The sequence below is a fragment of the Mustela nigripes genome, chromosome 6 (assembly GCF_022355385.1).
Source record: "Mustela nigripes isolate SB6536 chromosome 6, MUSNIG.SB6536, whole genome shotgun sequence".
Lineage (NCBI taxonomy): Eukaryota > Metazoa > Chordata > Mammalia > Carnivora > Mustelidae > Mustela > Mustela nigripes.
This window is the reverse complement of record NC_081562.1, coordinates 61,767,149-61,783,553: the sequence shown is the minus strand read 5'-3', so window position 1 is coordinate 61,783,553 and position 16,405 is coordinate 61,767,149. Positions and strand designations below refer to the sequence as shown.

Below are 16,405 nucleotides of genomic sequence, written 5' to 3'. Positions count from 1 at the left end.
AAAAAAAAAAAAAAAAAAAAAAAAAAATCATTTGGGGGAAAAATATTTCATCCACTACTCAGTCTGTAAATTGTTTTTAGATTGTTTATTTTCTAAACAATAGTCCTAAAACTGTCAAACTACAAGCTATGAAATGGATAGTACTTTTACATTAAAAAGTTAGAAACAGGGCGCCTGAGTGGCTCAGTGGGTTAAGCCGCTGCCTTCGGCTCAGGTCATGATCTCAGGGTCCTAGGATCGAGTCCCACATTGGGCTCTCTGCTCAGCAGGGAGCCTGCTTCCTCCTCTCTCTCTCTACCTGCCTCTCTGCCTACTTGTGATCTCTGTCAAATAAAAAAATAAAATCTTTAAAAAAAAAAAAAAAGTTAGAAACAACAACAAAAACAGAAAACATGGAGCTGTATCATACACAGAATAAGTGAAAGAGAGGATAAAAAAGTGCCATAAACTTAAAGAATGTAATAGGAAGGGGCACCTGACTGTCTCAGTCAGTGGAACGTGCAACTCTTGATCTGGGGATTGTGAATTCAAGCTCCACACTGGGTGTAGAGATTACTTAAAAATAAAATCTTAAAAAATGATAATAATAATATAGTAGGAAAACAGGATGATCAAGACATCTAACTACTTCCTTCTATATTTGGAAGTTATTGAGATTCCACAAAGGAACTTTCCTAATCTCTAAAGAATCAAGGCTGTTTTATTTTTGTTCTTCAATGAAAACCATACAATCTTTAGAAAGTCTTAGGTTTATAAGCTCCTATCTTGCTATAAAACAAATATTCTATAATTCTTACTTTAAAAAGAATGAAACACTGTCTTGCATATGGACTGAAGAAAATGGCATGAGATAAAAGGAAATAAAAATTCTGATTTGTAACTTACATTTAACAGGATCACAGCAAGCATTATAAACTTAGCTTAATTCTAACTGGTAATAGCTTTACACAGAAATACATATACTATACATAATTTTCAAGGTATTTATCAAACTGTAGGTAAACAGCTTTATATCCACACACCAGGGATCCGTAATCTAATCACCCAACTAGGTAAGCTGTTACTTGACTAACAGGTTATGTTCCTGTCATCTATGAAATTGCTACTCATTACTAGAATGATTACTCTATGTTTCTCCCATGCTTATAATCAAAATTATTAAAGGCTAAAATTCAAAAGAGTGCCAACCATTTAGGACAAACCTGTATTCTTGAAAAGTGTGAAGCTGTATACCTGACATTATATGGATAATATACAACTTTAAGAGTAAAATTCTATTTCTCAACTCCATTTGTTGGAATGGACTATAATTTTGTGCCCTGCTCCTTATTCTTCTAGACATTGACAATGGGACTGAAAGTCATTAAACTAAACAAGTTAAAGGAAACAGGCACTTCAAGAAAATAATGAACTGTCTGCCCGTTACATTTTATGACTCTTAAAAAAAAAATCATAGAACTTACTGAATCAAAATTTACATCACAAAAGTAAGGTATTTTATTTAAATCTGAGCTCCTATTCTTTACTATAACAGCTAACACTTACTGAGTATATTTCCCAAAGATGGCCACACCATATATACACTTTCCCACATCCTTTTCTTACAATATGGCATCAGGGTGCTGAGGGGCCATTATTACCTCCCCTTGAACGTGAACAAACCTGAGACTACTACAAAAGTGATACTTCAAGGGGCGCCTGGGTGGCTCAGATGGTTAAAGCCTCTGCCTTCAGCTCAGGTCATGATCCCAGGGTCCTGGGATCGAGCCCCGCATCGGGCTCTCTGCTCGGCGGGGAACCTGCCTCCTCCTCTCTCTCTGCCTGCTTCTCTGCCTACTTGTGATCTCTGTCTGTCAAATAAATAAATAAAATCTTAAAAAATAAAATAAATTTTTAAAAAGTGATACTTCAAGACTTACAAGGCGAGGTCATAAAAGGCAATACTACAGCTTCAGCCTGACTCACTCTTGGGACACACAGCTTGGGAGACCAGAACTACCACATTTAGAAATCTGGCTCCCCTGAAACCACCATGATCAAGAGACCTCCTGAAAAAAGTACACAGAGCTAGAGAGAGATGCCAGGGAGTCCCAGATGTTTCAGTCTTCTCAGCCCAGGCACCACACATGTGACAAATAGGTGAGTGCGTAAGTGAGTTTTCTGATTTCACTTCCCAGCCTTTATGCCGTTCTTCTAAATTGATACCAAGTATGATGATGATGTGATCTAAACCTACCCAGCCCTTAGATCTAAACCTACCCAGATCTTAGATTTGTAAGCAAAATAAAAATGTTTTTAATCACTAAATGTTGGTGTTGGCTGTCATGCAGCCATAGTAAGTGGAAGAATGCTTGACATGTATTAACTCATTTAATATTTACAACCACATGAGATAGGTACATTAGTATCCTCAACTTAACAGATAAGAGATTGAAACGTAGAAATTACGTGACTTGCCCAAAGTCATACAAATTCAAAACACTAACGCCAAACAACTCAGTTGCCACATTTATAACAAAGGCAAACATGTGAAACCACAGATTTGAGAAATACTGGAATGCAGCCCTTATCGTATGTCAAAATAAGTTTCACTTGGTGTGCCCATACAAAAAGTTGTTTCTTTGCTTTTGTACATCTAAAATACACACAACACAAAAGATATTTAACGTTTATATATAATTTGATTCTTTGAGGTAGATACTTTTGCTAACAAGATATTAAATTTGATTCCTGGGGCACCTGGGTGGCTCAGTCGGTTAAACGTCGCACTCGTGATTTTGGCTCAGGTAAGATCTCAGGATTGTGAGATAGAGCCCCGCATCTGGCTTTGAGCTGGGCAAAGAGCCTGCTTAAGATTCTCTCCCTCTCCTCCTGCCTCGGTGGGTTCTCTCTCTCTCAACAACAACCAAAAAAGATTCCTCCAAGTCAATTAGCTTCATAAAAACTTAATTCAGGGCGCCTGGGTGGCTCAGTTGGTTGGACGACTGCCTTCAGCTCAGGTCATGATCCTGGAGTCCCACATCGGGCTCCCAGCTCCATGGGGAGTCTGCTTCTCCCCCTGACCTCCTCGCTCATGTTCTCTCTCACTGTCTCTCTCTCAAATAAATTTTAAAAAAAACTTAATTCAAGGTCATAGAAAGCAACACTATCCTCAGGTAGAACTTGTCCCAAATTTAGAACTTAAGCCACTGAAACAGATAGGAGCCTGACAGTGTCAACATAAAATTCAACTCCAAATATTCACTTGTCTTGGGACAAAGGGACAGTCACTTTGGTTTTTCTTTATCAAGAAAAAACAGTAAATTAGAGACTGGGTTTTAAATGGGATAAAGGAATTTAGGTAACATCAGATTTCTGTAAGGTCACCTGGTTTTGCCTTCCAAACAGCTATGGTGCTGGGGGCTTTTAAACCTTTAAACTCAGAAGCAATCAGAAAAAATAAGTAAAGGGAGGCCTGTGTGGCTCAGTCAGTTAAGCGCCTGCTTCAGCTCAGGTCATGATCCTCATGATCCCAAGGTCCTGGGATCTTCAGCATCTGACCCTTGCTCAGCAGGCATCCTGCTTCTCCCTCTGCCACTGCAGGCTCCCCTTGCTTCTGCACCAGCTCGCTCTCTCACACACAAATAAATAGAACCTTTTAAAATAGGGGGAAAAGAAGTAAAAAAGAATAAAGAAAGTAAAGACAAGTGCTTGTTCTATCACATGCGTTACATATGCTCAAGTCACATTTCTGTAAGGCCCTATTTTGGTTCCTTCTGATCTGCATAATTTGTACTAGAATCACCTAAAAGTCTCTCATTTAGGGTAAACTCCTAAGCCTATGTAGTGTAGCCTTGCACACAGTAAATGCTCATACTTTTAGTGACAAATTTAAGCAGGATTTTTAAGGCAAGTAAAATACATGGCTTTGTCACACTGAGATAATCATAAAAATTAATTGGAGGCACACTAAAAATCATTAGCCAAAACCAAGATATTATTATTACTATTGTTACTGTAATTACAAGCTATTATCACTGTAATTTAAAAAGCTAAAATGGGTTTTTCTAATCAAGAAAAAGACTACTCTCCATCCCTACAATTATTTCTCTGAATAAAAACAAAAGATTTTTTCCCCAAGACCCAGCAGCATTCACTAAATTGGTCAAAAGGGACTTTATGCAACAATGACGAAATATAGCCTATGGAAAACAAGTAGGCTACATTCTTATATTACCACTGTGCACATCATTTTAAATTTGCTTCTCATTTCTAGTCTATTGCTCTTTAAGATTACTCCACCCACATTTCTCACACAGTTTAAGACCAGATCAGCAAGCAATTACCTTCACAAAGACTGTAATACTAGAAACATTCTATTTCAATGTAATTACATTATAAGGAGTTACCTTTTACCTTCTTTTTTAGTCTTTTACCTTCAAAAAGATTTCTAGGGAAATGCTTATATGTAAAGACAATATGTAAAAAAATCTGCTATGAAGACTAACACCCATTTTGTTAAGAAGCAATCACATTTACTTGTTTTTTTTTTTTAAAGTTAGTGTTAAATCACAAAAATTACTTAACAGATGATTTCAGTACATACATTTCTGGCAAAAATGTCTACAGGAGTTCTCAACACCTCAAAAGACATGTTCAAATCACTGCCAACATGAACATAAAGAACTAAAAAAATCAGGGGCACCTGGGTGGCTCAGTGGGTTAAAGCCTCTGCCTTCGGCTCAGGTCATGATCTCGGGTCCTGGGATCGAGCCCCGCATCGGGCTCTCTGCTCATCAGGGAGCCTGTTTCCTCCTCTCTCTCTGCCTGCCTCTCTGCCTACTTGTGATCTCTGTCTGTCAAATAAATAAATAAAATCTTAAAAAAAAAAAAAAAAAAGAACTAAAAAAATCTACAGCTACTGCTGATTCATCCACTCTCGGTACTCTAACAAATATTTATAAAAACTAATGACAAAAATTTTATAATTTAGCAATAATATAGTAAATGTATTTACTGAGAAATACAAATACCCTTCTAAAGTCTCTATATTTTCTCTAATTAGTAACCCTTCATCTTTCTAAAAATTTGAAACAAATGAAAACCAGAAAGCAAGACAGGGACTTCGAAAAGCATTAAACTTAAATAAAATGCCAATAAAGACACTCTATTCTCCTAGAGACGAGTAACTACAACACTTAAAAATCAACTTTTTTTTTTTTAAAGATTTTATTTATTTATTTGACAGGGAGAAATCACAAGTAGTTGGAGAGGCAGGCAGAGAGAGGAGGAAGCAGGCTCCCTGCTGAGCAGAGAGCCCCATGTGGGACTTGATCCCAGGACCCTGAGATCATGACCTGAGCTGAAGGCAGTGGCTTAACCCACTGAGCCACCCAGGCGCCCTAAAAATCAACTTTTAAACTTCATAGTCTTAAAAGGGATCTAGGCCATGTATATTATAATTACCAATGAAAATGAGGCCCAGATATGCAAATGAATTCAAGCTCCTAAATTATACTTTGCAAAAGAGCTGAAATTAAACTAGCCACTGACTTAATAGTGTTTTAACTAAACTTCCCCAAAGCTGGTTACAAGAATCACGTAGGCAGTATGGTAGCTATGAGCACACCTAGACTGCCTACATTCTCAAGGACCTCTGTAACTCTGGGCATGCTGCACTTCCTCGCCTCATTAGTTGTTTGTGAGGATGCAATGAACTGAACTTCATAAAATCCTTCCAGTAAGCTAGCTCAAAAGGCTCAGATTCATAAACAAAGTACAGAATAAGAGTTTTCTCCTAAGATAGTATCTAAATTTATTTTTTTGTTGGGAAACAAAACATCAGTTGGGGAGGTCTGCTTTTTAAATTTTTCAAAAATCACAACTTTATTCAAATACTGTTTCTACAAACGCTGTTAAAAAGAAATGGGAGAAGCAGTGCCTGGTGGCTCAGTCACAAGAGCAGGAGACTTTTGATCTTGGGATTCTTGAGTTTGGAGTGCCACACTGGGTGCAGAGATTCTTAAGTAAGTAAACCAACTTTAAAAAAAAAAAAAATGGGGAAGATATAAGGCACAGAATGGTTCTCCTTCCTGTTTCATAGAGTCATGACAGTGAAAAAGAAGAAATATGTATCAGGTTCATTCATTCAGTCTAATCCAACCAATTACTGAGTTCTGAATACAGGCAGTGCAATAGTTGAGTACAGCTGGTAAGTAATGGGAGTATAAAAATAAACAGAACCAGATTTTAATTCTTAAAAATGTTATAGACTAAAAAAGGCAAACACAAATGGATATTTCAACACGACACCATAAGTTATGGTGATTTTTGAACCCAGAAGAAAGTATGTAAAGAGTATCTTTGAGATTCTGGATACAGCAAAGCCAGGCTTGGGATATTCTGAATTATCGAAAGGATAAAATACAGCATTTGCCAATCTACACATCAGAATCACCACATTTGAACTCCAAATTATTTTATATTGTTTAAAACCCTCACTTTTAAGGAAAAGAATCAATCTGAAGTTCAGAGAAATGAAATGATTTGCAAGCAGTCTCTAGTAAAACTAGTACTGTAATAACAATTACTGATTCTCACCGGAAGCTTTCTTTCCACATCTGCCTAAGAAATGGAAGCATAAATGACTCTACAAATTAAATACAGCCCTAGGCCCTTTACATATTCCATCTCCTTTAATCACACTAAGATTTTCTCTTTTACAGGTATGTAAACAACTTCTGAGAAGTTACATTATAATTCCTTCTAAGTTCAGGTTAACTTGTCCTTGAATTATTTTAGTTATGGATGTGGCTGGAAAAATAAGCAAGCTATTGTTCCAATGAAATCCTCAAGAAAAAAACGTTTTACTCAGAAATAATAACATAATATTTTTCTTATAAGCCCCTCAGGAAATTAGTTTTTCTTTAGTTTCCTTTCTTTAGTTTCCTAAGCATGACTTTTTCCCTAATTTGTTCTCTAGTTCAAGTCTCTTCATTTCAGACCTGTACTATTCCTACCACTTCCTAATTGGTCTCCCAGATCCCAAAATTTCCTCTCTACCTTTGCCACATTTTCCTGTAATACAGAAGTTTAATCATTCATTCAAAATACATTTAAGAATACCTAAGGGGTGCCTGGCTGGCTCAGTCGGTAGGGCATACAACTCCTGATCCTGGGGTTCTAAATTTGAGCCCCACACTGGGTGGAGGTATTACTTACAAATAAAATATTTAAAAAAAAAAAAAAACTAAAATAAGCATCAGGCACTGTGCCAGGTGCGGTGAATAGAACAAAGATCAGAGACCCGATTCCTATCCTCAGGAAGCATAAACTCTAGCAGTAGAGATAAACAGTAAACAACACTCAAATTTAACAAGGGCAACTGAAGAATTTGGGAGAGCTAGCATTGTGCCTAACAAAGAAATCAGGGATAGTCTGCCTAAAGAAAATGTTTGAGATAAAACCTGAATGGGATTAGGAGTTACAAAGAGAAGGTGGGGAGAAGCAATAGAAACTCATCTACAAACCTACACTGAAAAACTGCCCACATCCGTTATTAGCATGAAAAATCCCACTTTAGCCATTCTTATTTCCCAGTTCTAATGTGAATCCTCTGACCTAGGCAGGAAGTCTGAATACCTTGGGCTCTTTTTTTCCTATGTTTCATTTAGGCTTTCTGAAAACTTCTCCTCCCATCACCTGGGTCGCTCAGTCGGTTAGACCTCTCCCTTCAGGCCTCAGGTCCTGATGCCAGGGTCCTGGGATGGAGCCCAGCATCAGTCCCACATCCTTGCTTGGCAAGGAGCCTGCTTCTCCCTCTGCCTGCTTGTGCCCACCCCATCCCGCGACAAATAAACAAATAAAATCTTTAATAAAATAGATTGTGTGCCAAATACTCTACATTTAATCCCCGTAACACTCTTACAGGATAGTTAACTATTACTGTCCCCCTTTTACAGATGGGAAACCTGAACAGTAAGATCGTAAATAACCTAAATAACTGTCCCATAGTCACCCCCCATTTAAGTGAAAGCCAGAACTCAAACCACACATTCTGACTCAAATCACATTTTTTTTTTAAAGATTTTATTTATTTATTTGACAGAGAGAGAGAGAACACAAGTAAACAGAGCAGCAGGCAGAGGGAGAGAGAGAAGCAGGCTCTCTGCTGAGCAGGGAGCCTGATGCGGGGCTCCATCCCAGGACCCTGGAATCATGACCTGAGCCAAAGGCAGCCTCTTAACCAACTGAGGCACCCAGGCGCCCCTCAATCACAGTCTTAAACCACCGCTCTCTCTACACTTTCTCCCTCCTTAACTTCAAAACTTCCACTTACCTTGGTAAAATGTTATGCATTTTTATACAGTAAATGTTTCTTAACAATGATTTAGGAGGGGCACCTGGGTGGTTCAGTCAGTTAAGCGTCTGCCCTCTGCTTTCAGCTCAGGTCCTGATCCTGAAATGCCAACTGAATATTACCCCCACCTTAAAAGACCACCAGAGACGTGAGGCTTTGGGGAGCGGATGAAGGGGGGGGTGCAAGGCCCCAGCTTTTGCTTTGTCCTCAGCCAGCCTCCTGTTCCTTCAATCCCAAGGTCCTGTGATTGAGCCTGGCACTGGGCTCCCTGCTCAGTGGGGAGCCTGCTTCTCCCTCTCTTTCTCCCTCTGCTGCTCCCTTGCTTGTGCTTTCTCTCGCTCTCTCACTCACTTCTCAAATAAGTAATCATATTTTTTTTAAGATTTTATTTATTTATTTGACAGAGAGAGAGAGATCACAAGCAGACAGAGAGGCAGGCAGAGAGAGAAGGGGACCAAGACTCCCCGCTGGGCAGAGAGCCCAACGCGGGGCTCAATCCCAGGACCCTGAGATTATGACCTGAGCTGAAGGCAGTGGCTTAACCCACTGAGCCACCCAGGCGCCCCAGTAATCATATTTTAAAAACAAACAATTATTTAGGAAAAAAAGCCCTGTGGTGACTATCCATTTCAGATTTTCTACACTCAAACTCATTTATAAAAATACCTTTATAGAAATCCACAATTTCAGAAATGTCCTAACTTTTTTTTTTATATTGTCCACAACCATTTAATCAACATTTATTATGCACCTCTGGATTGCCTCTAAATTGGTAAATTGTTTTAGTCTTGTTCTAAGATTCTATTTATTTATTTGAGGGGGCATGTGCACGTGAGCAGGGGGAGGGGCAGAGGGAACAGAGAAAATCTCAAGCAGACTACATACTCAGTGCAGAGCCCCACACAGAGCTGGATCCCACAACCCTGAGATCGTGACCTAGGCAGAAACGGGGAGTCAAGAGTCAAACACTTAACCGACTGAGCCACCCAGGTGCCCCTTGTTTTTTATGTAAATGCTACTCCCACCATAGGGCGTGAACTCATAAGCCCGAGATCAAGTCATAAGCTCTACCACCTGAGCCAGCCAGGCACACCTAAATTTGTAGTTCTTAAGTTAAATCAACCTCTTGAAAATCTGACAGAAGTTGCTGACATCTTCTCAGAGAAATCACATGAAATTTTGCATCAGATCTCACAGGCTTTATTGGAGTACACTGACCTAATAACTTTAAACTTATCAATACCAAATACAATGATCCAACCAAAGGCACCAATTCCTGGCCCTCAGTTTATAGTCTCCTTTATTTATATAAATTCTATTGTTGCTATTTCAATTTAATTCTAATAATTAATTAAGTACTCACCATATCCAAGATACCATGTTTGGATCTAAAGAGGTAAACTGTCCCTGCTCTCAAAAATACTACCTTACAACAAAAAGGATGAAGCAAGCATTCAAATAATGTGGATTCTTCAGAAAAGTTCATAGGACTCTAAAAGGAATTCATTTGGACTTAGAATACAATCCCTTCATGGTAAAACCTAACTCTTTTTAGCAGTTAAAGAACTAAGCCTCAAACATTTAACTTAAAATCATAATACAGGCAGCAATACAAAGATCTGAATTCAGACAGATTACATGCTCTGTATACAGATGCAGAGATATTCTACATCCCACCACCTACAGAATAGAGCCATAAGCAGGGGGGAGGAAAAAGATAAAAAACACATCTATGGGAATTAAAAGGAAAAAGAAATTAAAAGCCAAGATTTACTGTGGCATTTTGATGGGTTTTGAAAGGTGGTCTTAGTGAACAAAATATGAAGGAATTACTGTGTAACAGGGTATGAACAACAACAACAAAAAACTAGGAAAAACTCATCTGCTAAACGAAAACATAGGAAGAATAAAAAATAAGCAAGTATTTTAGGTCATAAAAAGACTCTGTTGGGGTGCCTGAGTGGCTCAGTGGGTTAAAGCCTCTGCCTTTGGCTCACGTTATGATCCCAGGGTCCTGGGATTGAGCCCTGCATTGGGCTCTCTGCTCAGTAGGGAGCCTGCTTTCCCCCTCCCTCTCTGCCTGCCTCTCTGCCTACCTGTGATCTCTATCAAATAAATAAATAAAATCTTTAAAAAAAAAAAAAAAGACTTTGTGGCTTCTTCCTTGCTCTCTCAGATCACTTGCTCTGAGGGGAAATAGCTGCTATGTTATGAGGGCACACAAACAGATAATTGACTTGGTGAGTAACTGAAGCGTCCTGCCAAGAACTACAAAAAGTGAGCCATCTTGGAAACACACTTCTAGCCCCAGTGAAGTCTTCAGATGAATGCAGTGCTGGCCAACCTTTTCACTGCAACCTCATGAAACCCTGAGCCAGAACCACCCAGCTAAGGCCTATCCACTCCTGCCCCTCAGAAACTTCTGGCGGTAATAAATGTCTGTTCCTTAAAGTTGCTGAATTTGAAAGAAACTTACTACACAGCAATAAACAGCTAATACAATTGGTAAAGTGTGATATTTGACTTTGTTTACATTAGAGTCAAAACAGTTTTTTCCTAGGAACTAGGGCAAACCCTACACCTTAGAATTAAAACCCTCACAGCACTATGCAAGATGGATGAAGTGGGAAGCACCGCTTCTTTCCATCTTCCACAATACTCAGTGAAGAGTCCAGCACACAGTAAATACCTGAGTTTGGTTAGCAAATCAACTTATACACAGGATGTTCTAATTGACTCAACATAGTAGTCTTAATTTTTCTTAAAATTTTTCTTAATTTGGGGGCACCTGGGTGGCTCAGTGGTTTAAAGCCTCTGCCTTCAGCTCAGGTCATGATCCCAGGGTTCTGGGATCGAGCCCCACGTCAGGCTCTCTGCTCCACAGGGAGAGCCTGCTTCCTCCCCTCTCTGCCTGCCTCTCTGCCTACTTGTGATTTCTCTCTGTCAAATAAATAAAATCTTTAAAAAAAAAAAAAGTTTTTTTTTCTTAATTTTTCTCAAAAGTAAAATGACTCCCTAGAATCTCTCCATAAATTCAATCCTGAAGTCTGTAGTTTTTTCATGATTTTATTTTGGGCACATAGCCATGCCTTCCTTAACTGGGAGTCATCAATGAAAATTGAGACCTACTAAAAGCTCTTCCCTAAGCTGCTTCAGAGTTAAAGAGGTAAGTACTTAAAGAAGTTCATCATGAAGTATGAGCAACAATTACTTTACATTAAAGTATTGTATTGCCTCAATCACACAGATCCTTAATAAATCCTGATAACTTCAGCAAGCAGCCTTCTGATATCAATAGGATTTAGAAATTTAGCCTCCGTATTATATCTTCACAATCGTACAACTAAGAAAATGGGGCAACATAAACCTGTTGTCCCAGCATCAGGGCAATGCCAGTTACACCTCAATTTGCAACTCCTAAGACTGGAATTCCAAATTTTGATCCACAAAATGCTAAGGGCCTGTTGCCTTTCCTGATCATTAAGTTTCATACTATAAGCCTTTACCTATCACCACATCCTTACACATGCACTTTTCACTTGACATTCGAATTTACCCAGAAAGGCTGACAGAAGTGGCTAAAAGTGGTCTTGGCTTTTCAAAATAAGTCTTGGGTTTCTAGTCTAGTTGTGTGGGGGTGGGGAGGTGCTGGAGAAAGAATATATGTGTGAGAGTGTGTGTGTGTGTGTGTGTGTGTGTATGAGACAACCACAAAAGAAGTTATTATCAATTCACTTATACAGAAAAAATAATACTTTCAATGTATAGTCTGATTCAACAGCTAGAACTAATTTGCAAACTAAAAAAAATTTCAGAAGTATTTTAAATTCTAAAATTCTATTTAAAATTTAATTAGTCTCTGAAATTAACTTTAAAAAGTGGTAATTATTTTTTAAAAGGTGGCAATTTTTTAAAAAGTACTTAAGCTGGGGTGCCTGGGTAGCTCAGTGGGTTAAGTCTCAGTCTTCGGCTCTGGTCACGATCTCAGGGTCCTCAGGTTGAGCCAGGCATCCTGCTCTCTGCTCAGCAGGGAGCCTGCTTCCCACTCTCTCTCTGCCTGCCTCTGCCTACGTGTGATCTCTCTCTGTCAAATAAATAAAATCTTTAAAAAAAAAAAAAGTACTTAAGTTTACTTTTTAAGTAAAAAAAAAAAAAAAAGCTAGTTTATAGTGGTCTCAAATAGCTAAATACTCCCCTAAAGAAAATAAATTACACATCAACATCAAGGTTTTCTAACTTTACCAAAATAAACACACTAAAACCCTTACTCTGGTTTTGAATAACTTTCTCATGGGGAAAATAGTCAATGTTTTTGTACCAAGTGTCATTTATTCATTTTATAAATTAGTCACCTTTCACCACACAACACTTCCAGTACATGTTTGTTAATGGACACCTTGGATCATGAGCTTTAATATATAAGTTTTTACATCTAAATGTTTCTTAAAAAGAAGCACTTACAGTTAAGACATTCCAACAAATTTTAAAGTACATTAACTCAAAAGTATGATCTACTTTCAAAGTAAGAGAAAAACTGAATAGGCGTTCTAAAAAAATCAGTAAATTCTAATAATAAAACCAATTTGATAGGAATGCCCCAAGTTTTTTAAATGCACTTTAAAACCATGCTATCCCTCCATCAGTCACAAAAATAAAGCCCCCCTACCATGAAATCAATTTATAAAATCCACACAGATTAGTGTAATCTGCAGGACAGTTCATAAAACTATGAATCCTTTCCAAATTTAAAAGGAGTCTTTAAAAAATAAAAACTTAAAGGCAACAAAGGGGCAATTAAAAATGAAGATTGTTAAGATCACCATATCCAGTTCCACTAGTAAAGCTTTTTCACACAAGTGATAAATCAATTACTTTGAAACAGCAAAATGATTACAGTATTTTATATAGTCTCTAATGTTTAAGCATTAAGAAAAACAAGTATTTTTGATTATCAGGTTTTAACCTTATCCGGACTTGTGGCACTAATAATCTTACTCCTTACTCTGAAATATGTAAAAATTAGATATTGCAATGACTTTTATAAATATGAAATGAAGCCAAAACTCCACTTCCTGAACTATTACTTGCCCAATAGTTCATCATCTCCTAAAGGGATGTAGCAGATAGATATTAACTTAAAAAAATTAAAAAAATTCCTGACACTTACAGCTTATTTAACGTGAAGTGTTCTAACTCTTGTAAAGTGGAAATAGCAGGGGGCTTGAAAACCTTTGTTCAGATCCAGCTCTACCACCACTTCCATTCTAGACTTACAGTTTTGAGTAAGACACTCAACTTGCTTCTTCACCTGTTAAATGAAGTCAAAATAATTCCTATCTTGTACCAGAGTTGTGAGAATGGGATAGACATTTAAATTGTGTAGTGCTAAGCGTGCGTCTGTATGCCCACATGCGCTAGATAAATGTTAGAACTGTGGAAGATGCTAACTGTATAAACTGATGTCAACTTTCAAATATCTACTGGTACCCATGAAGGAGGATATAATAAAATGTAAATAACATATGCTTCATTGTATGGTTCCCATCAACTTTTAATTGTCTTGAAGACTCTCCTTCCTGCCATGCCTATGTAGTTCTGCACAATTTCTCTAGGGTTTGTACAGTCTATTTTATCCCATTGAAGATATTTTCTTCACTAGATATTAAAGTAAACATGAAACAATAAATCCAATGCTGTATTTTCATAATATTTAGAGCTTTGTATTCCTTATATTAAACAGAAACCGAAGTTTTCTTTTGTAAGTTACCAATCAGAATTCCTAGAACTTTAGCATGCTTAAACTTTTAAAGCCAAGTCATTATCGATGGCTAAAAACCCGTTCATCAAAACATTGACAATCAAAATAAATGCTAGAAGCAGTATAACATTCATGATGCGGTTCTGTGTTTTAAAAAGTACATTAAAAACCAATCAATTAAAATACGAAGTCTTCCAAAGTAATCAGAAGTAATGATAATAATGAAACATACTGATGCAATAAAATTTTAATGTCTTGAAAGAAATGAAGCCCTTTTTTGTCAGTATCCACGTTATTTCTAACAAGCTTTAGAAAAAAGCTACTAATTTCTTCAGAGATCTCTCCAATACATGACTTTAAATATTATCATCTAAAATCATGACATTCATGCTAAAGCCTTATTACATAAAGATCATAAACCACATGCTATCATGATGTACCTTCCAAGCTGTTATTTTATTATGGTTCCAATTCTTTAATCCCGTAAAATTATTTTAAAGGACATCAATTCATTATTCTTTTCTTCAGTAATTTATACGTGTTTTAAACTTTCTCCCAGATTTGATCACAACAACAACAACAACAACAACAAAAAAAACCAGAAGTTACTAAAATCACGTTGGAGAGTATCCGGATGATTACCCACGAGGACTTTTAGAAGCCCTGATTAAGTATAGAAGTCTGGGGTTTTCCTCAAGTAGTGAAAAGTGATAGTTGGGGGGTCTCCTCCCTGCACAAGGAAGTTCAGGTCAATGCAGGCGAGACCAGCCATGTTGGAGCACACTTGTCAGTTACAGTTGTGACAAGTGTTCGCGAACACGGCTGGACGAAGCTGACCTTGCGTACCGCGGTGGGTCCATCAGCCCCCCCGCCCCACGCCCCGCCAGGGAATCCGGGCCTACTTTGCAGACTGTTTCTGAGTTCAAGCAGTCCGCAGGTCCGCGGAGAGCGCCCAGCCGAGGGGAAAGAGGGCGGGGAGAGGAGAGTTGGGGGGGAACTGCTGTGAGTTGGAAGCGGCTCTCCGCAGCGAGAGGGGCGCGGCGACCGCGACACATTGCCGAGTTGAGAGCCTGGGGGAGGGGCCACAGATTCGGGGAGCATGGGGATCGCAGCGAAAAGTCCCCCTGGCCCCCTCTGAGGGGCCCACGAGTGTAAAAGGAAGGAGGGGAGGGGAAACGCTTCCGTGCACTGACCTGTCCTCCGAGTCCATGCGGCTCAGGGGTTCCCCGTCCGACGACATCTCCAAGCTGCCTCGCCGGCCCCCGGAGGTCGCGCTGCTTCCGCCGCCCCCGGTCCCGTATCCCTCGTCGCCGCCACTAGAGACGACGCTGCTGCTGCTGCTGCCGCCCCCGCCGCCGCCCTGGCTGCCCCGCGGTCCCTTGGGCTCCTCCAGGCCCTCCTTGCCGTCCCCATCCCCGCTGCTGCTGCTGGCGGCGCCGGGGCTCAGCGAGCGCGTCTCGTCGCTGCTGCTCCCGCCGCTGCTGCCCACCAGGCTCTCGGCGCTACTCTCCTCCTCGCCCCCGCCGCTGCTGCTGCTCTCGTCCTCCTCCTCCTCGTCCTCTTCTTCGTCCTCGTCCTCCCCGGCCTGGCTGGCGCTCTCGGGGCTCGGCTCCGACATCGTCTCCGCCTCGCCGCCCCCCACTCCGCCGCCGCCTCCGCCCCCACCGCTGCCGCCGTTCAGCAGCAGCGCTGCCACCGCCTCGGCCTCGGCCTCCTCTTCCTCCTCCTCCTCGTCCTCATCCTCCTCGGGGGGCTCAGCCCGGCCCCGCGCCGCCGGGCCCGGGCTGCCGGGGGGCAGAGGGCTCAGGCGAGAGAGCTCCTCCAGGTCGGCCATGTCGGTGATAGCGGCGGCCATGGCGGCGCCTGCTCCACCTCCTCCTCCTCCTCCCCGCCGCCGCCTCCCTCGCCTGACTCTAGCTCCCTCGCCCCCTCCCAAACGCCCAAAATTCCGCCGCCGCCGCCGCAGAGCAGGAGGAGGGCCCGCGAGCTGCGTCAGCCTGCACACGCGCTACGGAGCCCGCGCGGGGACAGGCGCGCCACTGCGCGCACTCACGCGGAGACGGTTGCGCGCCTGCGCGGCGGCGCGAGCTGGCACCTCCCCCGGGCCGCGAAGTCCGCGCGCGCGCCCCCACCCGTGTCCCCGCCCGGCCCCCGCCCGGACCCGCCGAGGGCTCAGAGTTTCCTTAGGGCCTGCCCACGCCTTCCCCAGCCTCGCCGCCGCCGGGACACGCAGAACGAAAGCCTAGGTGCTGGACGGGGATTTTAGCAGTCCTCCGAGTTCTCACGATAAAGTCATTCATTCCGGGGAT

General features: G+C 40.8%; 1 protein-coding gene across 1 annotated transcript in view; it reads right to left on the bottom strand.

Annotated features, from left to right (window-relative positions):
- The window catches only part of AEBP2 (AE binding protein 2), a 64,791-nt gene extending 48,760 nt beyond the window's left edge, over nt 1–16,031 (bottom strand). Inside the window, exon 1 of the mRNA XM_059402687.1 lies at nt 15,290–16,031. Coding sequence (XP_059258670.1) covers nt 15,290–15,951 — 662 coding nt within the window. The 5' untranslated portion in view covers nt 15,952–16,031. The remainder of the gene's footprint in view (nt 1–15,289) is intronic.
- Between the last annotated feature and the right edge of the window lie 374 nt (nt 16,032–16,405).